The sequence below is a fragment of the Cervus elaphus genome, chromosome 5 (genome assembly GCF_910594005.1).
Source record: "Cervus elaphus chromosome 5, mCerEla1.1, whole genome shotgun sequence".
Lineage (NCBI taxonomy): Eukaryota > Metazoa > Chordata > Mammalia > Artiodactyla > Cervidae > Cervus > Cervus elaphus.
Window position 1 is genome coordinate 122,005,335 of NC_057819.1, and position 27,990 is coordinate 122,033,324.

General features: G+C 48.8%; 2 protein-coding genes across 2 annotated transcripts; one reads left to right on the forward strand and one right to left on the reverse strand.

Annotated features, from left to right (window-relative positions):
- The first annotated feature begins 384 nt into the window (after positions 1 to 384).
- RAB40B (RAB40B, member RAS oncogene family) lies at positions 385 to 27,077 on the forward strand. Its single transcript, XM_043905107.1, has 6 exons — positions 385 to 677; positions 21,842 to 21,902; positions 23,519 to 23,579; positions 24,189 to 24,266; positions 24,924 to 25,146; positions 26,047 to 27,077. The coding sequence occupies exons 1-6, from the start codon at positions 536 to 538 to the stop codon at positions 26,316 to 26,318; spliced, it is 837 nt and encodes a 278-aa protein (XP_043761042.1). The 5' UTR covers positions 385 to 535; the 3' UTR covers positions 26,319 to 27,077.
- On the reverse strand, positions 16,426 to 16,832 carry LOC122695340 (immortalization up-regulated protein-like). The gene has a single exon (XM_043905108.1). It carries the CDS (start codon positions 16,786 to 16,788, stop codon positions 16,480 to 16,482), a length of 309 nt encoding a protein of 102 aa, XP_043761043.1. The 5' UTR covers positions 16,789 to 16,832; the 3' UTR covers positions 16,426 to 16,479.
- Positions 27,078 to 27,990: the final 913 nt, after the last annotated feature.

Here is a 27,990-nt window from a genome sequence, read left to right on the forward strand (position 1 = left end):
GCCTGGGGCACGGCCCTTGACATCGGGCTACCTCCCGCGTGTCTGCGACCGGAACCGGCCCTTGCGCCGACCCCATCCGGCCCAGTGAGGACTCCGGGTGGGTGGGAGGCGAGCCCTGGCACCCAGCCCATGGGCCCAGGCAGGAGCGTGATCACCCAGCCTCGCCCCCTGATCGCCCAGCCTCGCCCCCTGATCGCCCCGCCCCGCCCCACCCTTGGCCCCGCCCCGCCCCGCCTCCCGTCTACCATAGGCGGCTGAGACCGTAGGTTCCCGGGAGGGGCGGGTGGGGAGCGGCCTGGAGGCGGAGACGAAAGCGAGATGGATGGGCAGCCAGCCAATGAGAGCGTATAGCCGCCCTAGCAACTGCGGCCGGCCAATGGCTGGGCGGAGCCCGAGTGCGCGCTGTCAGGCTGCGGGGACCGCGGGGCTAGCAGTGCTCCAGGGACCTCTGGACCCGCGCGGCGCTGGACTGCCAGGCCACCGCCTCTGCGCTGTCCCGTGGGCTGGGCATGGGCGCGGGCGCTGGCGCGGCACGATGAGCACCGGGGGCAGCCCGGTCCGCGCCTACGACTTTCTGCTCAAATTCCTGCTGGTGGGCGACAGCGACGTGGGCAAAGGCGAGATCCTGGCGAGCCTGCAGGACGGTGCGGCCGAGTCCCCGTACGGCCACCCCGCGGGTGAGCGCCGGGCCGGGAAGGAGTGGGGGTGGAGCGCGCGGGGGCTGGGGAGGAGAGGGGCGCAGGCCCGAGAGCTAGGCGGGGGAGGGTTGCAGGGGAGGAGAGGAGACGGGGTGGAGAGCGCGGGGGCTGCGAAGAGCGGTAGCTGGCCCGGGGAGGGGCGCCAAAGAGCCGAGCAAAAGAGGCCGGGGAGGTACGGGGTCCCGAAGGGGAGCGCTCCGCGGGCGGAGGGAGCAGGGAGATCAAGGAGGGGAGCAGGGGGCGCGGAGCCTGGGAGGGAAAGCGAGGCCGCCGAGGCGCGGAGAGGAGGGGTGGAGCGCGCCGGGACTGTGAAAGAGAGGGGACGCGGGACCCGGAAGGGGAGCGCCGGGCTTAGGGCCGTCGAGTCTCTGCCGGAATCCCGCTCGCACGACGCGGGCAGCCCCGGCTGCACACCCCGAACCCTGGACATGGGGGGCCCAGGGGACTAGTGGGGGTGCGGCTGGGACGCGCGCACTCCGAGCGTGAGGCGGGAGCGAGCGGCTGAATGGGGCGCTGGGGTACTCCTGACCTGGGGGTGACTGCCAGACGACCACACAGTCCGGGTTTGGGGAGGAAGGTTGGTTGGGCTGCTCCAGGGTGTCCTGCCGGGAGGTCGCATTTGGCACACGACGAGTCTGGAAAGGACGCGTGGGGATGCGACGCCGGCGAGGGGCTGGGAGCGTGGGATCGGAGCACAGCGGGGGCAGGCTCGCAGGTGGTGGCTCTGCGCTTGGGTCGGATGGGAAGGGAGGGAGGGAAAGCACAGCGGACACATCTCGAGGCTTCTCCAGGGTTCCCTGTGTGTGGAGGGGCTCCTCCTCCTGGTGGATAGGCCTGAGAGGGCAAGGTACCCTAGTAACTCTAGGGAGCATGGTCTGGGGTGCAAGAAGGGAAGGACCGACAGAGAGTGAGGGTCCCAGGGTGACGGGAGACCAGAGGACCGGATGGCAGCCTACAGGGGGTCCGGGAAGTTTCTGGTTTGAGAGCAGCAGCCCCTGAAAGAGGGTGGGCATTAGGAGGAAAAGAAGGGCAGCAGGGAGGAAAGTGGGCGGAACTTGGGCCAAGAGGTGGGAGGACCAGGTGTTCCCGCAGTGCCCAGGTCTTTACCCACTACAGGCTGCTTGGCCGGTGCAGACTGAGTGGCTGTGGAAGGAGACCTGTGGATGTTCACCCTTGAGCTAACATCTCAGGGGCAGGAGCCACATTTCCAATACAGAGGCTGCTGCTTGCTGTCTGGTTCCTGGGTAGCTGAGGAAGGTAGCCTAGGGAATGGAATCTTAATGTTCAAGCCTGCCTGGGGCTGCTTCTTGTCCTGGTCAGCCAGGGTAGGACTGAGAAGACAATGGGCAGCACAGTGAGTTGGGGAAGGCTTGAGATGGGGGCATGAGCTGACGGTGAAAACCTGGATCCATTCTCACACTGCAGTGCATGTAACAGTCACCTCCTGGTCCTATGAAAATGCAGATTCTGATTCTAGAACAGACTGTCCAAGATGATGTCATCAGCTACACGTAGTTTTTTACGCTTAAAGCATGTTAGAAGGAAATACAACTAAAAGTGTGCGTGCTCAGTCACTTCTGTCGCATCCAATTCTTTGTAACCCTATGGACAATAGCCTCCATCCATGGGATTCTCCAGGCAAGAATACTGGAGTCGGTTGCCATGCTCTGCTCCAGGGGATCTTCCCAACCCAGGGATGGAACCCAGGTCTCCTGCATTACAAGTGGATTCTTTACCGCTGAGCCACTGGAGAAGCCCTAAAAGTGTGCATTAGCCACATTTATAGTGCTGGACAGCCACTTGCGAAGCAGCAGAAGTGCTGGACAGCGCAGTGCTGGGTTTAAGCTCTAAGAGGCTGGGGAGCTGTGACTGTTTCCTCCTCAGCTGGGTCCTCTTGGTGTGGGGCTCAGTGAATGGATGGGCCAGAGGTGAAGTAACAAAACTTTCAGCAAACACAGTGCTGTGTATGTTTGGGGGGAATAGGCTGTGGAACGTTTTCTGTTCTGTAGTAGATGAACAATGTGGGGGCAAAAAGGAACGTGGACCAGCGTTTGCACAAAGGTCCTTCTGGCTGGTGTGAATGGAGGCTTGGTGCTTCTGCTCTGTTACTTTCATTCTATGTGCTGAACCGAGACTTCCAACAACTAGTTAGTGATTTCTCCTGAAGTTTTTTCCTTGACACAGAGGGAGGATTTAGGCTAAAAAGACACGTTCCACAAAAGGTCTTGTCAGCTTGGCTTGAGACGCTGCAGATAGATGCGCCCTCTGTGGGTCTTTGATTTACTAAAAGATTTTTCTTGGATTAAGAAAAGAGACTATGGGGCTTCCCTGGTGGCTCAGTGGTACAGAATCTGCCTGCCAATGCAGGAGACAGGGGTTCAATCCCTGATCCGGGAAGATCCCACATGATGCGGAGCAACTAAGCCTGTGTGCCACAACTATTGAGCCTGTGCTGCAGAACCCAGAAGCTGCAACCCTTGGGCCCAGGGGCTGCAACTTCTGAAACCTGCGTGCCCCAGAGTCCATGCTGTGCAGCGAGGGAAGCCACCACAGTGAGAAGCCTGCCCACCAAAACTAGAGAGTAGCCCCCACTTGCCACAACTAGAGAAAGCCCGCATAACAACAAAGACCCAGGCAGCCAAAAATAAATAAATAAAACTATTCACAACTGAAAAAGATTATGAAAAATTGTAAGAAATTGGAATCATCATAATTATTATTTTAAAGATACATTTCACTCTGAAACAGCGTGGGTGCTTCTGACAGAAAAGGTGAGGGCCTTTCAGCCTCACAACCCATCTCCCTCCACCCTATGCCTGAGTTCAGAGGCTGTTTATTATGTTCAGGTTGCCCAGGTTCCAAACACCCAATTCTGCATAGTAGCTACAGTGCCCACAATTGCTCAGTGTTAATTCAATATTTCAGAGTCCTCTGTGCTCACCTGTAATCTTTTATTTTGCCATCCCTCTGATTAGCTAATTTCATTTCAATCATGTTTTGAGGACGGGTTCATGAGTGTTTCCTAAGCATTTTCATGTCTGACACTGTCCTTTGCCTCTATCTTTGAACACTGTCTTGGCTGGGTGTAATAGTCTCAACTGCTGTTTTCTTTCCCTCAACCTTTGTAAGTACTGCTCCCTCCTCTGCCATTGGATGTGGGGAAGCCTGAAGTCAGCTGATTTTTTTTCCCCATACAGGTGATTTGCATTTTCTTCACGAATTTCTGAAGGGTTCCTTCCTTTTGCTTCATTTCTTGAGCTTAACCAGACCATGTCTCAGAGCTGAAAGCTTCATTTTGAATTCCCGACACACTGAGTATTCTTTCAATTTGCAGATTTTTTTCTCAATTTTAGGGAAATTTATCTTATGTCCTCAAAACATCTTCTGGTGCATTTATTGGTGTTTCTACTTCAGCGACACCAGTTGTATTTCCTGTGGCTGCTGGGCAAATTGCCACAAATGTAGTGGCTTGAAATGATACAAAGTCTCTTACAGTTCTGAGGGGTGGTAGTCAGCACAACCTCATAGGCTAAAATAAAGATCAGCAGGCCTGCATTCCTTTCTGGAGGTTCTAGTAGTGAGTCTGTTTTCCTGCCTTTTCCACATTCTAGAATCTGCCTTTGTCTCTTGGCCTGTAGGTCCTTCCCCACCTTCAGGGCCAGCAGTGGGGGTTGGGGGGGGTCTTTCTTTGAATCTCATCATTCTGAGCTGGACTCTGCCTCCTGCCTCACTTTTAAGAAAGGTTGTGATCACACTGGGCTTCCCAGGTGGTGCTAGTGGTAAAGAACCCACCTGCCGATGCAGGAGATGTAAGATATATGGGCTCGATCCCTGGGTTGGGAAGATCCCCTGAAGGGGGGCACGGCAACCCAACCTAGTATTCTTGCCTAGAGAATCCCATGGACAGAGGAGCCTGCAGGGCTACAGTCTATAGGGTCACAAAGAGTCAGACATGACCAAAGAGACTTAGCACGCACGGATGTGATCACACTGGGGCCACTAGATGATCCAGAATAATCTCTGTATCGTAAGATCACCTCACTAGCAAAACTTAATTCCCCTTTGCCATGTAACCTAACATATCCACAAATTCTGTGAATTAGGACATGGATCTCTTTGATGGGCCATTATTCTGCCTGTTAGTAGCTCAGTTGTGTCCATCTCTTTACAACCCCATGGACTGTAGCCTGCCAGGCTCCTCTGTCCATGGAATTCTTCAGGCAAGAATACTGGAGTATCTTAGTTTCCCAACCAAGGATCAAACCCATGCCCTCTACAGTGAAAGCACAGAGTCCTAACCACAGGACCACCAGAGAATTCTCTAATTTTTCCTTACTTTTAAAATTCTCCTCTTTTTCAATTTTTAAAAACTTCTTTACAAGTTCATTAAAAAACTTTCCTTTGAACTATTTTACCAACTTCATGTTTTTATTAGATTGTTTCATTGCATGAAGTAACTGGAATGAATTTCCATCTGCTCCTGGGCTCACATTTCCTCACAAGTTGAATTCTGTTTCCCATTCCTTTTTAAACTTTTGTTGAAGTATGAATCATACATATAGGAAAATGTACCTATTATAACTGCATAGCTCAGTGAATTTTCACAAAGCTAACAAACCCATGCAACCAGCACCCCGGAAGCACAACACCAACAGGTTCCTAGGCCCCCAATCCTTCCGCCAGCCACCACACCCCAAAACATGACCACTGGCCGGGCTTCTGACAGCATGGGTCATTATTTTTTCGTTCATTCTGTGTAAAAATTAGAGCTGTACTGTGACTGCTTCTCTTGCTCTCATTGTGTAAGACTCTCCTGGGTCATATATGGCTGTGGATGGTTTATGATATCCCTGGTGTGAATGCACCCTGATCTATTTATTTACCCATCCTGCTGGGGTTGGCATTTCTGTGATTTCCAGTTTCTGGCTGTTGTGATTAGTCCTGCTGTGAATGTTTCCACTGTGCGTCTTTGGAATACCAAAGACCTATTTCTGTCAGAATATACCTGGGATGGCTGAGTATTGTGGCACACATATGTTTAATTTAAGAAGATATCCTGAAAATGTTTTCAGTTTAGACTCTTGCTGCCAAGTTTGGGAGTTCTGTTTGCTCACATCCGTACCAACACTTGGTTCTTGTTCTTTTGCATTCTAGCCCTTCTGGAAAGTATAGTATAGTTTGAATTTGTATCTCTCTAATGACTGATGAGATTGAACACCTTTGTCCATTTTTCATTAGGTTGAATTTACTGGGCAGTGCGGGTGTTTGAAAAAATACATTCTGGCTGTGAGTTCTTTGTCAGAAATACGTATCGTGAGTACCTACTCATGTGTTGATGTTTTGCCTTTAATCCCTTTAATAGTATTTCTAAGAACAGAAACCCTTCATTTTTACATAATCCAAATGATGGGTATTCATGGTGGGGCCTCTGGGTGCTGAACAAGTCTCTGCCTGTTCCAGGCTGGGGATGTCCTCTGAGGCTCCACTGTCTTATCTCTGACTTTGGAGGCTGCTGTCCCCCTGGACTGAGGGATGGTGGGGGGTGGAGGTCAAGACACATTCTTTTCCAGCTGGATACCCAGTAGAGACCCCCTTCCCCGGCATTGCTTTGTCATTCTTGTCGCAGCCGGGGCACCAGACAACCCCCCACCTGCATGCTTTCTGCTCTGCAGGTGGGTCTGCTCCGTGCTCTCAGGAGGAGCTGCTGTGGATCCCTGTGTCTGTCTCATACCCGGGCAGCTCCACCTGCACGTAGTCTGTGCTCTGACACAGTCTGGTGAGGCCTGGCTTCTCCACCAAGGACCTTCTGTTTTCCTCCTAGCCTGCAGTTGGAGGACGGGGTCTTGGGTTCCTGACCCTGTCCTGCAACCCAAGCTCTGGGAGGAGCAGGAGGGTGCATGTGAGCTGTGGAGACCTCTCACTGGGTGGCCCATTGCCCAAGGAGCTGTCCTTCCATCCCATGAGTGACATGTACACTCACGGTCCTGCCAGGCCTTTACTGGCCCTGGAGCCTCACTGCTGTCCAGTGGGTTGGTGCTCAGTCCTGCCTCTTCACCCCTTGGAAGTCCTGCTCCAGGCAGAAGTGGAAAGAAGGCCTCAACAGCCAGGATCCAGAAGGAGGCGAATCAAGGCTGCGGCTCATCTTGGGTCCCCGCTGGGCTCGGGCTGGAGTGTTCCTGATGCCACGTTCATACCCTTTCCTTCCCTGACTGCTGAGTTTCTACATTTTGTTCATTTCATGAGTGATGGGAGTGGATCACACTGACATTAAAAGCTACAATCTCTCGCCTTCCAGTTTTTTTCCTTCCCAACAGGAGACTCACTGTTTCTCTGACTACTTTCTTTTGACTGTTTCTCCAGCTTCCTTTGCCCAGCAGGAAGCTCCTATCTTTCTTTCTCCATTTCATGTTTGCCAAGAGCTAAAAATAACAGTTCCCACTTATTGAGAGTATAGAAGAACCATGGTGTGAAATAGGTTATTTGTCTTTTCTCTTTGCCTTTGACAGTCTTTCTGCCAGGAGATGCCCACTCTCTCCTGCTACCTTCTAGATGCTGCAGACAGCTTACAGGGACTCTGCCCATCTCCCTGGGCAACCACTTTAAGATTCAAAGCACGATTTATAAAGTCATCACTTTCCAGTTTGAACTGAGAGTTGAGTCATGTTTTATCCTCCTTCTTCATGGTCAAACTCCTTCATCTCCCTCAGTACCACTTGTGACCACTCAGTAAACTTAATGCATTGGGTTTTTTAAATTATGTCATAAATACTTCCATGTATTTGAAAATTATTTTTAAAAAAGTGCATTTGTATCAGATTTTCTTGTTAAAAGTCCTTGAGTAAGTCCTACCTCTCCTGTGTCTTTGTGGGATCTTCTCCCTGCAGTGGTGACAGCCCCTTTAGTCTGACCTCTAAGTCCTGCAAACCCCCAGTCCAGGGTGAACCTGACTTTAGGCGATGGACAGGGAAGGGCTCAGAACTAGCCAGTCCAGGTTCCTTCCAATCAGAGACTCAGCTACCAGAGCCAGAGGCCCACCCACCACCCCTTGTGTCCTTTGCTACTGTCATGGGATGCCTGGTGACTGGAGGGTGAGCTCAGCCAGGTAATCACAGCCTCCAGGGCCTGCCCAGGTCCTGCCGGCCACACCTGCTTATTCGTCACTGGCCCAGGAGCTCAGATTCTACATGTCCACTGTTAGGGGTGAAGAGAGGCAGCGAGGTGTGTGGAAATGGCTGGCATATTGCTGAGCACTTGCAGGCTGTGGTAGGCTCACTTCACCTTAAGAGATTGCTTTGAACCTATGTTTCAAACTTTCCAGGCTTCTTTAGCTTAATTGGGGGCAAAGGGTGAATTGTGTATAAACAAAAACAGAAGAGCTGCAATGCCCGAGGGGCTTGGACCTAAAAATATCAGTTATGTAGATTTTGTCAGATCCACAAAGAAGACAATTTAAAAGGGGCTGTGATGTAAGACAGCAGCTTCAGTGACGTCTTCAGGGTTTACCTTCTTCAGAAGTGAGCTTGCCTCCTTGGAGGCCTCAACCAAATTCCTCACTTGGCTTGAGTCACCCTCCCCTCTCCTCCTCTCCAGGAGCAAGGGTGCTGGTCCACCCAACCATTTGCAGGGGCTCCAGGGGCTCCTAAAGCTGGTCTAACTGCAGCATGCTGGCTTAAGATGCTACCAGCATTTCATCAGTTTGCTAACGCAGATGACTTCTCTCTTTAGGTGATCTTCTTTTTGTTTTTAAGTTTAGTTTTGGCTGCACTGGGTCTTCCTTGCTGCGTGAGAGCTATTCTAATTCCTTTCGTTTTCCATATAAAATTTAGCTTTGTCAATCTACCCACCCCCAAAACATCCAACCAGGATTTTTGACTGAAACTGAATCTATGAATCAATTTGGGGAGAACTGCCAACCTAACTATACTGGGTCTATCAATCCAATCCATGAACACATTATTTCTCTCCACTTATTTATGCCATCTTCTCAGTCAACCGGCTTTCATCGTATTCCTTGCCCCAACATCTTGTCTCTTGGATTCATTGACCTGTTGTGTGGCAAGCAGAGGGAACTTGGACCTGATCACTGAGCCCTGCTGGTGGCCTGAGTCCAAGTCTAAGCAGTGCCCACATTAAGGGGTGACCTTGAGACCTGGCAGGGGCAGCTTTGCAATTTGAAGGGGCTGGGACCCTCTGAGGTGTCGGGGCTCTGGAAAGAAGGGGTAGTCGTTGGGCCATATCAAGTGATAGTTAGGGGAAACTCTGGGTTACCCCTAATTTCATTCTTGGTGGGTGATGTACTGGGTCCCATCAGTATCTGGTTGGTGGAGCTTGTTCTTGCTGTGGGATTTCACAAGGCCTGAATACAGTAGCTTAGCACATAGATTGTTAGGGGAAAAGGCGGGCATGACAGTGGTCCTGTCCCTGCCAGGGAAGGCATGGGAGTTTAGCCCCCAAATGGGGAGTGAGCAGCTGGGGCAGCTAAGAGCTGGGAGCTGTGTAGATGAGCTGCGGTAGCCAGGGTCAAACCACTTTGCTATATTTTTTTTCTTTTTGTCCATACTACGTGTAGCATCTTAGTTCCCTGACCAAGGATTGAACCCTTGCCCCCTGCATTGGAAGTTCGGACTCTTAACCACTAGAGTGCCAGGGAAGTCCCCACTTTGCTATCTCAAAGAGAAAAACCAGGAAGGAGAAATGTACAGCGAATACACTTTCCTCTCTGCTGATTCAGACAGTAAAGAATCTGCCTGAAATGGGGGAGACCTGGGTTCAATCCCAGGGTTGGGAAGATCCCCTGGAGGAGGGCAGGGCAACCCACTCCAGTATTCTTGCCTGGAGAATCCCCATGGGCAAAAGGATCCTGGTGGGCTACAGTCCATGGGGTCACAAAGAGTTGGACATGACTGAGCGACTAAGCACAGACTCTGAAAAAGAGCCGGACTTGGGGTGGGGAGGGAGGTGGGAGGGGGGATCGGGATGGGGAATACATGTAAATCCATGTCTGATTCATGTCAATGTATGGCAAAACCACTACAATATTGTAAAGTAATTAGCCTCCAACTAATAAAAATAAATGGAAAAAAAAAAAAAGAGCGGGACTAGTGTGGACTTCAGTAGCTGCTCTCTGCGAGGTATTCTCATATGATGAACACACTTCAAATCCCCATTTAAAACATGACACTTTTAGAACCACTTAGAAACGTGAGGCAGGCTCTGAGCCGTGGGTGAAGCTTGGGCCTGTACCTCAGCCCTGGGGTCTTCATGCTTCTCCCATGCTGAGCCCCCTCAGTCCTATGAGGTGCCCCAACATTTCCCAACAAAGTGCCCTTCTGATCTGAAAAGCCGGGCAGGGTACATCTTGGGATAGGACTTACGTATAGATTTTTTTAAAGGTGAAATTCACATAATATAAAACTAGTCATGTTAAAGGACTTTTCCTGGTGGCTCGGCAGTAAAAAATCCGCTTGCCCTGGAGAAGGAAATGGCATCCCATTCCAGTATTCTTGCCTGGAGAATCCCATGGACAGAGGAGCCTGGCGGGGTACAGTCCACGGGGTCTCAAGAGTTGGACATGACTGAGCAACTAACACTTTCACTACTATATATAAAATAGATAAGTAATAAGAACCTGCTGTATCACACAGGAAACTCTACCCAATACTCTGTAATGGCTGATACGGGAAAAGAATCTGAAAAAGAATGGATATATGTATATGTATAACTGATTCATCTTACGGCACACCTGAAACTAACTCAACATTGTAAATCAACTATATCCAATAAAAAGTTGTTTAAAAGAAGAAAAAAGAAAAAGAATCCTCCTGCAGTTCAGGAGCTGCAGGAGACACGGGTTCCATCCCTAGGTCAAGAAGTTCCTCTGGAGGAGGGCATGACAACCCACTCCAGTATTCTTGCCTGGAGAATCCCATGGACAGAGGAGCCTGGTGGGCTATAGGCTACAAGGTCACAAAGAGTTGGACATGACTGAAGCGACTTAGCACGCACATATGCAACCGTGTTAAAGTGAATTCATTCAGTGGCATTTGAGACATTCACAACCCTGTAACTTTCTAATTTTAGAACATTTTCCTCATCCCTGCAAGTGGAAACCTGGACCCTCCCTCACCCCTGGCAGCCAGCACTCTGCTTTCAGATATTTTAATTCAACATAAGACATGTTCTGAAAAGTCAGGTTCTCATGATGAATACGTTCGTCAATGATACTTAGCCGGTATTTACATGTCTGGATCCTCCCAGTCATAGAGATAGAATTCAGCAGGTGCAGGAGGAGCTGAAATAGATTATTTACACATCCGGTGGCCTCAAAGTGTAAGGAGTGGCTTAGCAGTTGACATTTGCTTTTTCTTTTAGGCTAAAATTATCTCTCTTCTTGTCTCTGTTGTTCTGATTCACTCAGTGAACATTCCGACAGGTTTTGTTCTAGGAGCTTTGGTGTATTTTTATTCTATTTTGGTGAATTGGCTGAGTGCACCGAATGTGTGTTACACCTTCTGAGCCTAACATGGACACTACTGCTGTCAAAACTAGGAACCAAAAAGTAACAGTCAGAGAAGAGGAAGTACAATAAATAGGCACATAGCAAACACATAAATGGAGGAACATTAAAAAGAAAAACAAAAAACGATTCAATAAATAAGTGGATGAAAAAAGAGACCCTTCTCACAATGAGGCTTTGAACCTGGCATGACTAGGTGGGACTTGGGGGCTTCTTCGTGGTGGGCACAGCCTTGATGGAGGGTTTATTTTCTGGGACCCAGAGGCCTGGGGAAGAATGAAGCTTGTGCTGATCTGAGGCCACTGCTGGTGGCAGGTCTCAGACATGAGCCATCTGGGAAACTGAGGCACAGGAAGAGGGAGGGAGAAAGAGAAAGATAAATACCGTATTCTAACACATATATACAGAATCTAGAAAAATGGTACTGAAGAATTAATTTACAGGGCAACAATGGAGAAACAGACATAGAGAATAGACTTATGGACATGGGGAGAGGGGAGGAGAGGGTGAGATGTATGGAAAGAGTAACATGGAAACTTACATTACCGTATATAAAATAAATAGCCAATGGGTATTTGCTGTATGGAAACTCAAACAGGGGATCTGTATCAACCTAGAGGGGTGGGATGGGGAGGGAGATGGGAGGGAATTTCAAAAGGGAGGGGAATATATGTATACCTATGGCTGATTCATGTTGAGGTTTGACAGAAAACAGCAAAATTCTGTAAAGCAACTATCCTTCAATAAAAAATAAGTTAATTAAAAAAAGAAAAGAAAAGGGAGGGAACTGCTGGTCATCAGGAACGGGATTTTCTCAGGTGCCACAGAGCTTCTCCTTGCAGGGTCTTCACAGTCCTATATGGGAAACCTGTGGGGTCCCCGGTGGGCTAGCCCATCTTTGCTCCCACTTTCCACCCTACAGATCAAAGGGGAGGAATGTTTTCTCAAGCTTTATTTCCCATCCCCCCCAACCCTCCCCCTCAACCTTCCCTGTCCCAAATTCTCAGCTACGGGGATGAAGGAGGTGCCTGCCATGGGAGTGGGTCACTCAGCTGCACAGATGGGTCTGTGCAGGAAGAAGGATGGGTCTCAGCTCTAAAGGACATTAATACTGATGGAGACCATGTGGGCCTGGGTCTCCAGAGCACACATGGCTCGGGGAAGGTGCCCGACGGTCCCAGGCATCACGGTTGGTGTGCCGAGCACGGGGGAGCCGGCAGGGGTTGGCCCTGATGAGAACTACCACCAGAGTCAGGGTTCAGTTTGGGTCCCAACATTAATAGTTACATCATTATAGCTGAGTTAGATTTTTAAAATTTATTTATTTTTATTTATTTATTGGGCTGTACCACGTCTTAGTTGCGGCATGTGAGCTCTTAGTTGTGACATGTGGGATCTAGTTCTGCAACTAGGATTCGAAGCTGGGCCCCCTGCTTTGGGAGTGTGGAGTCTTAGCCACTGGACCACCAGTGAAGTCCCTAGATTTTCTTTTACATACATGTTTGGTGGTCAGTTGCTAAGTCATGTCCGACTCTTTGTGACCCCACGAACTGTAGCCTTCCAGGCTCCTCTGTCCATGGAATTTTCCAGGCAAGAAAGCTGGAGTGGGTTGCCATTTCCTATTCCAGAGTATCTTCCTGATCCAGGGATCGAACCCATGTCTCTTGGGTCTCCTGCACTGGCAGGCGGGTTCTTTACCACTAGCACTGCCTGGGAAGCCCAAATACATTTTTACTGTTAGTGAAACTCCGGGGTGTGGAGGGCATTGTGCTCTGCTTTGGGAAGATGTTAAAAGGTACTTCTGTAGCTTTTCCAAGATTTGTGTGTCAAGTTTTCTCTGTCTTTCTCTCCAGTCACTGTGCTTCATGGGTTTTCTGTCAGACAGAGCATTTTCTGGTGCAGTGTCCACTCAAAGAAGCTTAAGCAAAGAGAAGTGTGTGGCCTCCTGTAACTGACAGGTTGAGGGGTGTGCCTGACTTCAGCCATTCTGGACTCTCCACTATTCCTTCTCCTCAAAGCTGCTCCCTGCCCATGCCCCATCCCTGCTTCTTCTGTGTTAGGTTAATTTCCACCTGGGGAGGAAGCTGGCCCCAGACAATTCCAAGCTATACGATTGTTGCAAGCTATGATGCCAATGTGGAGAAAACAATGAAGACACTCTCTCTCCCACTTGCTTAGTCAGTCACTCTCCAGGGTTGTCAGCTCACTGGTTTTTATATCATGTCCACCATTGAGAGTTGTTATCTGCAGGAGGGCTGGTCCAGTAGGAGCTTTGCGGCTGTGACCAGAGGCAGAATGTCAGAAGGGAGAAATCAAAAATTAACAAAGATCTTGGAAATTGCAAATGTGATGGCAGAAATAAAATTTCCAAAGAAAGGCAACATCTTATTAATAACACCCCAGAGGAAGAAAGCATCATTCAAGAAAGTTTCCCCAGGGACTTCCCTGGTGGTCCAGTGGTTAAGAAATTGCCTTCTAATGCAAGGGATGAATGTTTGATCCCTAGTCTGGGAACTAAGATCTCATATACTGCGGAGAAGCTTGGCCCATGTACCACAGCTAGAGAGGTCGGGTGCCGCAACTAAGACACGATGCAGCCAAATAGCTAAATATGAAAAAAAAAGTTTCCCCAAATTGAAAGATTTGCATCTCCAGATTGAAAGAGCCCGTTGAGCAGTCAGCAAAACAATGAAGATTAAAGATGCCCCATAATAAGGCTTGGAACTGCAAAACACCAGTGTCAAGGAGAAAATCCCCTCATACCTTGCCAGAGGAAAGGTCAGATTGCATTTCTGAAGGAAAATTATTTCCTACCTCAGCTGTGGGCCTATCTAAACTCAATGAGGAGTAAGGGCAGCCTAGACATTTATTTATGTTGTGTCTAGGGCAGTCACTCTTCATTGAGTTTAGATAGGCCCACATCTAGAGATTTAGATGACTAGGGAGATTATAGGGAGGAGTTAGTGATAATTTCGAGAAAACTAAGCAAGTAAACCAAAAGGCAATCTTTAACTCTGGAAGAAACAAACAAAAAAACTCAGGGACTTCCCTGGCAATCCAACTAAGACTCTGTCTTGCAATGTAGGGGACACAGGTTGGATCCCTGGTTGGTGAACTAAGATCCCACCTGTCACACAGTGTACCCAAAACAAAAACAAATTGTACATGAAAAACAGATAAACACAGTACACCACATGGGTCAGTTCTGGACAGTGTTCACTTGGTCATATTGATGTAAAATTGAATATTGATTTAGCTAAAACAGCAACATAACTAGACTCTGTTAGTGTGTGCATGTATAAATGAGAGAGAGAATGTGTGTTAGAGATAGAGGCGGGGGGTAGGGCAGTGAAACAGAACTATATTTTCACCTTCTGTAATGGAAAATTGGTTAGGATTGATGCTTTCACTGGCATGGGCCCATGGTTCAATCCCTGGTCAGGGAACTAATATCCTACGAGCTGTGCAGTGAATCTAAATAAATAAATAAAATGGAGAGTGGAACACAGGTGTGGTACATTTTCCACACTAAGCCCTAGACAATGATGTGACCCCTGAAACCATGTGTGTCCACAACTCATGAAAACAAAAACCAAATATAGTTTTAAAAACTCATTTTAAAAGTATGCTTAAGAAGACCGTCAGGAATGAATTCTTTTACATTTACGGAAACTTTTTTTATTGTGGACCTAAAATATAAGTACACTAGGAGACTTTCTCGGAGAAGGCAATGGCACCCCACTCCAGTACTCTTGCATGGAAAATCCCACGGACGGAGGAGCCTGGTGGGCTGCAGCCCATGGGGTCGGGAAGAGTCAGACATGACTGAGCAATTTCACTTCCAATTTTCACTTTCATGCATCAGAGAAGGAAATGGCAACCCACTCCAGTGTTCTTGCCTGGAGAATCCCAGGGACAGGGGAGCCTGGTGGGCTGCCGTCTATGGGGTCGCACAGAGTCAGACACGACTGAAGCGACTTAGCAGCAGCAGCAGCAGCAGCAGGAGACTTTCTAAATCAAAGGAGCCAGCCCAGCTCATGCGGTAGATTAACTTCCTTTAGGATAAAAGTGAAACAGCCCTCTAGCCTGTGAATAGCAAGCGTCTTCTCTCATTGTCTGGAAACAGATGTGCCAAAGCCCACGTTATCTCCAGATGCAAAAATAGATACCCAAGTGTACTTATGTATTGCTTCAGGCAGACAGTGAAAAACCTTTAAGCATTCCAAGGGAAAAACTAAATATTTGTATCTGTGTGTGTGTGTGTGTGTGTATGCAAAAAAAAAAGCATTAGTCCCTCAGTCATGTCCAACTCTTTGTGACCCCAAGGACTGTAATCTCTGTCCATGGAATTCTCTGGGCAAGAATACTGTAGTGGGTAGGCATTCTCTTCTCCATGGGATCTTCCCAACCCAGGAATCGAACCCAGGTCTCTTGCATTGTGGGCAGATGCTTTACCGTCTGAGCAACTTCAAAGTTAACTTTTATGTATGATGGTGGTGGTTTAGTTGCTAAGTCATGTCCCACTCTTGTGACCCCATGGACTGTAGCCCACCAGACTACTCTGTCCATGGGATTCCCCAGTCAAGAATACTGGAGTGGGTTGCCATTTCCTGCTCCAGGGGATCTACTCCATCAGGGATCAAACCCATGTCTCCTGTATTGAAAGTGGAGTCTTTACCACTGAACCATAAATATATACTTCTCTATTCTCTCTATATAAATATGTATCAGTTCAGTTCAGTTGCTCAGTTGTGTCCGACTCTTTGCAACCCCATAGACTGCAGCACGCCAGGCCTCCCTGTCCATCACCAACTCCTGGAGTTTACTCAAACTCATGTTCATTGAGCCCCCATCCAATCATCGAATCCTCTGTCGTCCCCTTCTCCTCCTGCCTTCTATCTTTTCCAACATCAGGGTCTTTTCAAATGAGTCAGTTCTTTGCATCAGGTGGCCAAAGTATTGAACTTTCACCTTGAACATCAGTCCTTCCAATAAACACTCAGGAATGATCTCCTTTAGGATGGACTGGTTGGATCTCCTTGCAGTCCAAGGGACTTTCAAGAGTCTTCTCCAACACCACAGTTCAAAGGCATCAATTCTTCAGCACTCAGCTTTCTTTATGATCCAGCTCTCACATTCATACATCACTACTGGAAAAAACATAGCCTTGACTAGACGGACATTTGTTGGCAAAGTAATGAATGTTTCTGCTTTTTTTTTTTTTTTTTGGCCGTGCAAAGGTTTAATGAGCCCCGCCCAGGCCCATCAATGGGAAGCCTTCTTCTTCCCTTCTTCCTTCTTTTTCTTCTCTTTTTTCACCTTGGGCTTCTTGACCTTGCCCGGGGCGCTCTTGTGCGGCTCCGAGCCGGGCTTCACCTCATTTTCCGAATCACTGGAGCTGCTGCTGGAATCTGAGGCGCTCCCTTGGCCGTGGCCATGGCCGTGGTGATGCTTTAGGTTATCAGCAGACCCGCCCTGAACTTTGGGGGGGCTGTGCTTGGGGTCTCCCACCTTGCCTGCCCCCTGGGGCTTCTTGGAGGTGGACTCCACGGCTGCCGACAGGTCGAACTCCATGGTAGTGAGAGAAGGTGTGTGTGCAGGGCCAGAGCGCTGGGGCAGGGCTCTGCTTTTTAATATGCTGTCTAGGTTGGTCACAACTTTTCTTCCAAGGAGTAAATGTCTTTTAATTTCATGGCTGCAGTCACCATCTGCAGTGATTTGGGAGCCCAAAAAAATAAAGTCTGTCACTGTTTCCACTGTTTCCCCATCTATTTGCCATGAAGTGATGGGACTGGATGCCATGATCTTAGTTTCCTGAATGTTGTGCTTTAAGTCAACTTTTTCACTCTCCTCTTTCACTTTCATCAGGAGGCTCTTTAGTTCTTCTTCACTTTCTGCCATAAGGGTGGTGTCATCTGCATATCTGAAGTTACTGATATTTCTCCTGGCAATCTTGATTCCAGCTTGTGCTTCATCCAGCCCAGCGTTTATCATGATGTACTCTGCATATAAGTTAAATAAGCAGGGTGACAGTATACAGCCTTGACTTACTCCTTTTCCTATTTGGAACCAGTCTGTTGTTCCATGTCCAGTTCTATCTGTTGCTTCCTGACCTGCATACAGATTTCTCAAGAGGCAGGTCAGGTGGTCTGGTATTCCCATCTCTTTCAGAATTTTCCACAGTTTATTGTGATCCACACAGTCAAAGGCTTTGGCATAGTCAATAAAGCAGAAATAGATGTTTTTCTGGAACTCTCTTGCTTTTTTGATGATACAGTGGATGTTGGCAATTTGATCTCTGGTTCCTCTGCCTTTTCTAAAACCAGCTTGAACATCTGGAATTTCACAGTTCACTTATTGTTAAAGACTGGCTTGGAGAATTTTGAGCATTACTTTGCTAACATGTGAGATGAGTGCAATTATGTGGTAGTTTGAGCATTCTTTGACATTGCCTTTCTTTGGGATTGGAATGAAAACTGACCTTTTCCAGTTCTGTGGCCACTGCTGAGTTTTCCAAATTTTCTGGCATATTGAGTGTAGCACTTTCACAGTATCATCTTTTAGGATTTGAAATAGCTCAACTGGAGTTCCATCACCTCCACTAGCTTTGTTCCTAGTGATGCTTCCTAAGGCCTACTTGACTTCACACCCCAGGATGTCTGGCTCTAGGTGAGTGATCACACCAACGTGATTATCTGGGTTGTGAAGATCTTTTTTGTACAGTTCTTCTGTGTATTCTTGCCACCTCTTCTCAATATCTTCTGTTTCTGTTAGGTCCATACCATTTCTGTCCTTTATGGTGCCCATCTTTGCATGAAATGTTCCCTTGATATCTCTAAATTATGTACAGTTTATATGAAATATATAATGTAATTATCATTGTATTTATTATGTGTATATATTATATGCATTCATACCTATTTATTATGCATATATACACTCTACTTATTAAATGTGTATATATTCTATTTATTTATTGTGTATGTGTGTGGGTGTGTCATGCTACATTTGCCCCAGTGCTGACTATTGCTAAAGGAAGGATATAAGCATTCGAAGGGATTTAAAGGACTGTAAAGAGGTCCTTGGTAGTTGCTATAAGATATAATTTCAGGACTTCCCTGGTAGTCTAGTGTTTAAGAATTCTCCCGCCAATTCATGGAATACAGGTTTGATCCCTGGTCTGGGAAGATTCCACATTGCTGCTGAGCAACTAAGCCTACACACCGCAACTACTGAGCCTTCTAACTCTAGAACCTGTGCTCTGCAACAAGAGAAGCCACCACAGTAAGCTCACTTGTCACAAATAGAGAAAGCCTGAGTGCAGCAGTGAAGAGTCAGTACAGCCAAAAATAAATAAAATTAAATAAATAAAAAATTATTTTTAAAAGATGCAATTACCCAGATCTGAAACTACTGACCTAAACACTCTCTGGCATCTATACTGTGTCCTAAACACTTGGATGATGTGTCCTCAGAACGTGAGGCTGAATATTCTGCCATCCCCACCAGACACGTGGCATTGCCCTTAACCTACTTTAAGACAGGAGACTTATGAAGAAGACTTCTTTTTTTGGTTGTGTCGGGTCTTCATTGCAGCAGGCAGGCAGGCGGGATTTTCGTTGTGGGTTCAGTAGTTGCACATGGGCTTAGTTGCTCGGCAACATGTGGGATCTATCCTGACCAGGAGTAGAACTCGCATCCCCTCTATTGCAATCTGCATTCTTAACCACTAGACATCCAGGGAAGTCCCCCGCCTTGGGGCTTTTGCATACAGATTAAAACAGGTAAAATAGTTTAAGATGAGTTTTTTGAAATTTTAACAATTAGGAGCCTTTCCAATTCAAAAGATCCAAGAAACTAGCCCCACAAATATTTTCTGCTGCTAACCCAATTTTAAGGCTTCCCAGGTAGCACTAGTGGTAAAGAACCTGCCTGCCAATGCAGGAGACATAGAGATGCAGGTTCGATCCCTGGGTCGGGAAGATCCCCTAGAGGAGGGCATGGCAACCCACTTCAGTATTCTTGCCTAGAGAATCCCATGGATGGAGGAGCCTGGCGGGCTTCGGTCCATAGGATTGCAGAGTTAGACACGACTGAAGCGACTTAGTATGCATGTACACAATCCAACTTTAGAAAAAAGAAAAGCTTTTTATTACTCTAGTTTCCAGGAGACCCTGCCAGCAGGGTCAGTCAGAGACTGACTGACATAGTAAGCAATTATCCTCTGCTGGCTTCCTCTGAGTGTTCACACAAAAATCAGTTCTGGAATGCTAAAAAAAGAATCCCAACTTGGTCATTTCAAGGCAGGGTTTCTTTTAATTCCCAATTAAGTAAGCACTTGCAAACATCAGTTCTATATAAACCCAGCTTGTGTCCCCATAGGTGGCTGTCCATCCGTGAGCTGTTTGGCCTCTGAAGCACAGTTTCCCATTATCGATTTGGTTGCCTAATTCAGAGGTGAGATATGATCTGAACAACTTCCTGAGGACAGTGTGGCTGATGAGCTTTGTGCTGCTTCTGAGTCTAGCTCTCCAGGGAGTTACCCCCAGGATTGGCTCGACTTTTTTACGTATCTTAGTTTCACCCTCTGACAGTCTAAAACCACTATGGGTGCTCGGAGTACTGGGTGATCAGCTTTTATCTCGTGTGTCCCCAGAAGAACAGTGGGACCTGCTGTTAGCACTGCTGCTCATCTGCAGGATTGATCCCCGGACACCTCCCTTAGGTTCTCAGTCACCTGGGGACACCTTGTGGCGGGAAGGAGCTGATGTCCCTTGTTCTTGGGGCTGAGCAGGCTGGCTTGTGTCATTGGCAAACTGGTCAGACCATGTATCGACTTGTTTTTTTTTTTTTTTCTTTCTTCTTAATTGAAGCCAAATTTAACAAAACCCCAGCTGCCTATGTTTCTTTGAGCGTCCTGCCCAGACTTCCCTACGACTCTACCAAGGAAATTCACCAGTGCCCCTTAAGACTCCAAGTCAAGTACAGAAGACCTTAAATAAAAGTTGTAGGATCATCACTTAAACAGTGAGATCTGGATATCAGGAGAGCTCACCAAAACACCTGAGGAGTACAGAGAAGCCGGAGGGGCTCAAAAGGCTGATACTGAGCGCCCATTCAGGGTAGACCCCTGGTGTCCTCCGGTCGGTGTCTCTGATATCCTGTCAACTACACCATGAGTGTCAATGAAAAATTAATCAATTAGTCTAAGAAAGAAAATGAAGGGTTTCCCTGGTGGCTCAGATGGTAAAGAATCTGCCTGCAATGCAGGAGGCCCAGTTTCAACCCCTGGGTTTGGAAAATCCCCTAGGGTAGGAGATGACAACCCACTCCGTTATTCTTGCCTGGAGAATTCCATGAACAGAGAAGCCTGGTGGGCCCTAGTCCGTGGGGTTGCAAAGAGTTGGACATGACTGAGAGACTAACATTTTTCAAGAAAGAAATGGAAAATTTTATTTGTACCAACCTGTGAATTATAACCTGGGAGACTGTCTTTTGGAAAGCTCTGAGGACTGCTCTGCCTGTCACAGGTCAAAGCAGAGTTATAAACGTTTTTGAGACAAAGGGATATACATCAAAAGGCATGTTGACGGTTTACATAATCTAGGTCTGCTCATCCAAAGCAAATCCAGGTCATCATGATCCCTCACAACATTAGGAAAGAAGGTTATCTCCTGAGGAGTTATCAAGTGCTGACCAGGCCATCCTGATGGTTTACAAAATTAAGAAGGAATGTTCTCTCCTATGGGCTTCCCTGGTGGCTCAGTGACAAAGAACCTGCCTGCAATGCAGGAGATGCAGGTTGGATCCCTCGGTCGGGATGATCCCCTGGAGGGGGGCATGGCAACCCACTTCAGTATTCTGGCCTGGAGAATCCCATGGACAGAGGAGCCTGGTGGGCTACAGTCCATAGGGTCACAAGGAGTTGGACACAACTGAAGCGACTTAGCAGGCACACACGTTGTCTCCTAGGGAGGTGTGGTCAATGCAGATGTCCGATACACAAGGCAGAGGAGGGAGGCAGTCCATGTGGGCGGAAAAATGATCTATGTCATTTTTCTTGTCTTGCTATAGTACAGGAACTTTACTTTATCACCCTTGTGCACGTAGGTACATGTTTCATCTTTGCATAGGTGAGATAATACTTCATTACTAATTTCATTTGCTACACACTTTTACCTTACATTCTCAGTGGGATAACTTGGGAGGAGAGGAGCGCCATGTTCTAGCCCTGAGTCCAGCAGAGACAAGGGTGTGTGACTGGGCTGCCCACAGTCTCTCAGCAAACCTGGGGCCAGCAGGCCGTGTGTAGAGCCAGTGGCAGAATGGTTCTGGGGGCTCCTGCTGCCCACCTCTCAGGTCGTGGCAAGGGCCTGGGCACTGAGCTGGAGGCGGTGGAGGTAAGGGAGGAGTAGAGGTTGGAGACTGCTTCAGATAGAAGGTAGGTGAGGCTGGGGGGCCAGGGTCCAAGTGGGGCCCAGTTCAGCTGCCCTGTGAGCGCTGGATCCCACCAGTGGGAAGTCCTTTCTCCCCCAGCGTGAGATTGTCTCTCTGACCTGCACCTTTTACCAGAACAAGACTTTGTGGAAGTGCTTGGCACTTAAGCTGCCTCGACCCTCTTTCACAGGCATCGACTACAAGACCACCACCATCCTGCTGGACGGCCGGCGGGTGAAGCTGCAGCTCTGGTGAGTCAGAGGTCCCTCCTGACCCCTGAACATGGGGTGGGGGGAGCTCTCCTGCCCCTTGGGGACTCTGATGCCATCTGAGGGAAGATCCACTGCTTCGACCCCAGCCTAACCCAATGGCTCCCGAGGGAGTTGAGATCTGCATGGGCCTCGGAGTCAGTCCAGAGCATGTGGCCTTCTTCTGCCTCGCTGGTGCCCAGAGGGGCCATATGCTGTGACCAAGCTCAACAGGGCGGGGGGTGGACGGGGATGGGAGTGTAAGAGGCCAGGGTGTCGCCCAGCTCTGGATTGGGTCTCTTTCTTGGTCCCCACTCCCGGCAGCCTTCGTTCTGATGCTCTGGTGTGATACCCCTGGCCCTCCAGCTCCAGGGGTGGGTGACTAGGGTTTTCCTGCTGTGACTAATCCCTGGGTTGCCCCCACGCCATGTGGCTTTCCTGACCACCATCACTAGCTCCTGTGCCATCCCCTCTCTTGGGCCACCTGCATGGTTCCGTTCTCCCACCTGACCATGCCAGATCTCTCTCAAGGCCACAAGTGTCTCCAGTGGGCCCAGAGCCCCTTCTCCCACCCCCACCCACCCCTAACCAGCAGCAGTAAGCCTCTAAGGCTGACCCGGGAAGCCTCTCTCCATGATGTCCCCTCGATGTCCCTGTCCCTGCTGACTCTCAAATCTCTTTTCCCTTCCTTCCTCCCCAGAGACCTCCTGAGGGCTCCCCTCTCAATCCAAACTTTTCCTGGACTCAGAAGTCTTTTGTAACAGCTGCTCCTGTTTCTTTGGCATCTGAAATGGAGCCAATGTGCCTGGTTGGGGTGGTCAGTCCACCTCAGTGAATGCCCTGAGACAGGGTGGAGTCTGTCCCAAAGTGCTATTCTTCTTTATCCTGATGAATGCATCCCAGGATCATTTCCTCTTATTGAGGAACAGAGGGGTGTATTCACAGGGCTGGCTTCTTGTGATCTTTTCTTGCCAGATCTTAGTTCCCCGACCAGGGATTGAACCTACGCCATTGGCAGTGAAAGCAAGGAATGCTGAGCACTGGATATCAGGGAATTCCCATGATGTTTTTTGAGTTAACTGAAGTGGAGTGACCCCACCAAATCCTTTGGCCTCTTTTTCCCTCAGTGTAGACTCACATTCCTTACTACATAGCTTTATCTCCAAATTAAACAACTTTTAAAAAACCTAAATTAGATTTATTGAAATGTCAGAATTATTATGTGGAAACCCATTACTCTGGAGAAGGGAAATGGCAACCCACTCCAGTATTCTTGCCTGGGAAATCCCATGGACAGCAGAGTCTGGCGGGCTGTAGTCCATGGGGTCGCAAAGAGTCGGACACGACTGAGCAGCTAACACATCACATTTCAACCCATTACTACTTTCTCTAGTTGACTTTTCAAATAATTAGAAAAGAGAAAGGGCCCAGAAGGACATCTCAAGGTCTGGATCTCTCCAGGGAAAATGTGTCCAGCGTTCTCTTGGGAGCTTGGACTTTCCTTTGGGATGGCCACTGACTGATAATTATAAAATGTACTTGCTCTGGCTCCCAAGTTCAAAAACCTTGTTGTCAAGAAGCAGTGATTTCTTCTTACAGGCCTCTAATATCTTTTCCAGGGACACATCGGGTCAGGGAAGATTTTGTACCATATTCCGCTCTTACTCTCGTGGCGCACAGGTAACATCCCTTGAACTGGGAGGTCAAACTGACTTTAATAATGACTTTCAGAATGCTCTTTAATGGATACTTGGAGGACAAGGCAATTAGCTTACATATAAGTTGATGCCAGAATCTAAAGTTGTGCTGTGGACTGTTTGGTGACTCCCAAGCCTTCAGCATCAGGGGGGTGTGGTTGCATGTGTTGCATTTGTACATACGTGTGCATGAGTGGTGTGTATTCACGTGCATTTATGCATGTGCATACATAAATATGCAGGCATGTGGGTTGTGTGTGCACCACATTCACATGTGTGTGTGTCTGCACGTGTGTGGGAACTCTCTGTCCAGGTGGGTGGGCTCTGCAGTTCCCCCACATTCCATGTCCCTGGACCAGCTCATGAATGTGGGGAACTGAGCTCCAGTACCCAACCCACCTTCACATTTGAGGGTTTCTCCATGAGCTTATGAAATTATCATTGGAAATGATCATATAGCTGCTACATTTGGCACATATATTTTAAAAAATGTGTTTTGCGTTAAAATAAGTAGAATGACTGTTTAGCTCATTGTGAGTGTGTGCCTGAGTGGCCTGCGTGCTGGCCACTGAGAGGCCTGTTGCCTCCCTAGGGTGTGATCCTGGTGTACGACATCGCAAACCGCTGGTCCTTTGATGGCATCGACCGGTGGATTAAGGAGATCAATGAGGTACAACAGGGGCAGGGCTCCCTCCCTGTGGGCCCACGGAGGGGTGGGCAGGGGAGCCAGGGCACGAGGCTCCAGCCACAGCAGGGAGGACATGTCGCCTCCTAGCACAGGATGAGGCCCTGCACACAGTCAGGTGGGTTGACCAGTGGTGACTAGGCTGCTACCTGCTGGCACCCTGAGCAGCCCAGCTGCCAATGGGGACTTCGAGTGGTCAGTCCCACCCACTGTTGTGAGTGTCCTGGGGTGGCTGTAACAGCTCACCACAGACCGTACGGCTGAACACAAAGGAAACTCATTCTCTGAGTTCTGGGGTCAAAGTCCAAAATCAAGGTGTTGGCTCCCTTTGTTTGAGAGGAGGATCCTTCCTGCCTCCTCCAGCTTCTGGTGTTACTGACTGTCCCTGGTCCTTGACCTGTGGACGCCTCAATCCATCTCTGCTCTGGCGTCCTGTGTCCTCTCCCCTTCTTAAAAGGACACAGTAATGGGATATCGGGTCCACCCCAAGACCTCATCTTAACTAATTCCATCTGCAAAGCCCCTACTTTCAAAAAAGGACATACTCTGAAGTTCTAGGTGGATATCACCCCAGGACACCTGTCATACCAACAACAAAGCTTGCACCTGACCCACTTTCCTTGCCTCTTTGTCACCCTTTAGCATGCCCCGGGGGTCCCTAAGATCCTGGTGGGGAACCGCCTGCACCTGGCCTTCAAGCGGCAGGTCCCCACAGAGCAGGCCCAGGCCTACGCGGAGCGCCTGGGTGTGACGTTCTTCGAGGTCAGCCCGCTGTGCAATTTCAACATCACTGAGTCCTTCATGGAGCTGGCCAGGATCGTGCTGCTGCGGCACGGGATGGACCGGCTCTGGAGGCCGAGCAAGGGTAGGTGCTCCTCCAGGCTGCCCGGCAGCCCCCCAGCGCTCAGCCTCCCAGGACCTGCCCCCAGGTCGCTGTCTCCATTCTCATAAATCGGAGCTTCTGCCCCTTGGCATTAGAGCCTCTTGGGATGGAGTGTCCTCTGGTGGGGGCATCTCCTATGCTGTGGGTGAGCTGCATCCTTGGTCTCCCTGCCCCCATTTGTGAAAACCGTCAATGTCTCTAGACTTTGCTGAATGACCTAGGGAGTCAAAATCGCCCCTAGTTGAGCAGCACTGTTCTGAAAATTATTAGGACCTTGATTCTAAAAGGAGCCAAAGCCCTGGGTTGTGTTTCTTCTGTCTGATCCTCCAGGGGTTGAGGAGTGCCCTGACCGCACCAAGGGTGAGACACAGTCTCTGTTCCCAGCAGGCCCCTTGGAAGCCCTGCTTTATCTGAGCAGGGACTCTGACTCCGTTATAAAACGAATGATGTAGGTGAAATATAAGTGACAGCATTTGCTTTTCTGGTGTATTCTCCAGTATGTCTTTATAAAGCTGATAACACACACTTTTTGGGTCAGCTACTCAGTTGGGAAGCACATTTCCTGAAGCCCTTGGCCTCAAGCCCCAAAAGCTGGTTGCATTAATCCTGAGACCTCATTGGCCATCACCGGGCAGGACTCATCTCTCAGACCCAGTGGGAGAGACAGTGGTGGTCTCAAGTTTGGAGGCAAACTGGGTTTAAGGAGACGGAAGCAGGACCACCCATTTCTAATCGCCACATGTAGGCACAGGGTGGGAGACTGGGACTTGACACCTTGCCCCAGAGCCCCAGAGAGAAGGGTGGACAGGCGTCCTGCTGCCCCGGTGTTGCCCCCATGCCCAGGACAACACAAATGGACCAGGTTTTCTTTTCTCTCCCAAGTACTGAGTTTGCAGGACCTGTGCTGCAGGGCGGTGGTGTCCTGCACGCCTGTGCACTTGGTGGACAGGCTGCCGCTGCCCACGGCCCTCAGGAGCCACCTCAAGTCCTTCTCGATGGCCACCGGCCTGAACGCCAGGATGCTGCATGGCCGCCCCTGCTCCCTTGCCACCAGCTCTGGCCACAAGAGGACCAGCCTCCGAAAAGCAAAGGGCACCCACCTCCCCCAGAGCCCCCCCAGACGCTGCTCCAGAAACAACTGCAAAGTCTCTTGAGGAGGGTACAAGGCAGAGGAGGGGCACAGACGGGAGGGGGAGGCCGCTCTGGATCCAGACGCCCGCCAGTGTCATGGTGACCACGTGGCCCCGAGCAATGAAACTGAGGCTGGTACCCTGCTTACCAGATACTTCTGCATGGATGGGCATGGGCTCTTATTTCAGACATGTGTTTATAAAGGGAAGAACTCTGGATAACATGGAATTTTGAATGTAACGTATCATGATTGCAGTGCAACTTTTTTCTTAAAGTAACTACTTTTTATAAGAATGGTGATATGTTTGTGATGAGTGTAAATTCTAGGGACTACAAAAAGTGGGAATGGAGAGAGAAATTAAGAATTTTCGACACTATGAGGGGTCTTTTTATAAACCTCCTTTTTAATGTCAAAGCACTAATTTATAAAACACCATAGATAAGTTAGAGATTATGCACAGCCAATCTGTCCAGCTTGTGTATGAAACGGATTTGATCAAGTTTTTGCTACGTTATTTACTACGTTTTAGGATAAGTGATTTATATGCATATTTTCTGTAAATCTACATTTTTTTGTACAAATGTTTTACGAGTTATGACGCTAAGGGAAGAAAATGCCAAAGATATTTCTAGTTACAGTGAATACACTGCAGCATGGTTACACCACGTCCAGACTGGCAAGAGAATGTCACTCAGAGCCGTTTTCAGCTAAGAGTGAAGCGAACACTGTTGTTTAAGAATCGATGTTTCTTGACAATAAAAAGTATACTTGTTTCTTGGTAGACTCGTTGGCTGCTTCTTTCTGGTTTTGTGTACTTCCATCGCCCTTGATCCCATTTGCTTTATTGCCTGTTTTAGTCACCAGAGTCAGTGCTAGTACCTGGCATTGGCAACAGGGCTGTGTCCCTGACCTGAACCACGGAGTGAAAGGATGCCTTTTCCTGAAAAGAACGCAGAGGCAGACAGTGGGGCCTGAAGGGGCAGCTGTCTGGCCTGTGTCTGTACAGGACGAATGGGAGGTACTCTGGCCCCAATGCATGGGGCATCACTGCCCAGCACGAGTGACGTCAAGATTGGAGCTGACTCTGCCAACACTCCCGGCAGGGCCTCCTTCCTGGTTCTGTGACTTGGCTCTCTGTGGCAGACGGAAGATGCAACAATAGATTAAAAAAATAACTTTCAGAGAAGAGAAAACACCCAGATGTCCTTGGTTTCTGTTAGTAATTTATAGTTTTTGTTTGCTCTTTGGGCTGTACCACCTGGCATGTGGGATCTTCATTCTCCAGCCAAGGATTGAACCCACACCCCTGGCAGTGGAAGTGTGGAGTCTTAACCACTGGACCACCAGGGAAGTCCCTGATTTATAGGTTTTTAGAAATTTAAAGAAAGCGACACCTTCAGAGATGGTGGAGCTGTGGCCTGGAGAGGAGGAATGAGCTTAGCTGCTGCTGGTCACCCAGCCCCCTGGGCATGAAGGGGACAAATGTCCACAGGGGAGCAGGTGAGGACATAGCAGGTAAAGCCTGGAGGGGACGGTCTCTCTGCAAGGGGCTTCGGGCCTGGGAGGACTTGCTGGCGGACTGTCGCATCCTTCTCTCTGTTGGGCAGTGGATGAAGAAAGGAGAGTGAAGAGCTGACCTGCTGACCACGAAGCCAGACAGCTGAGGTGGGGTGTCACTTCCCTGACCGCGACCA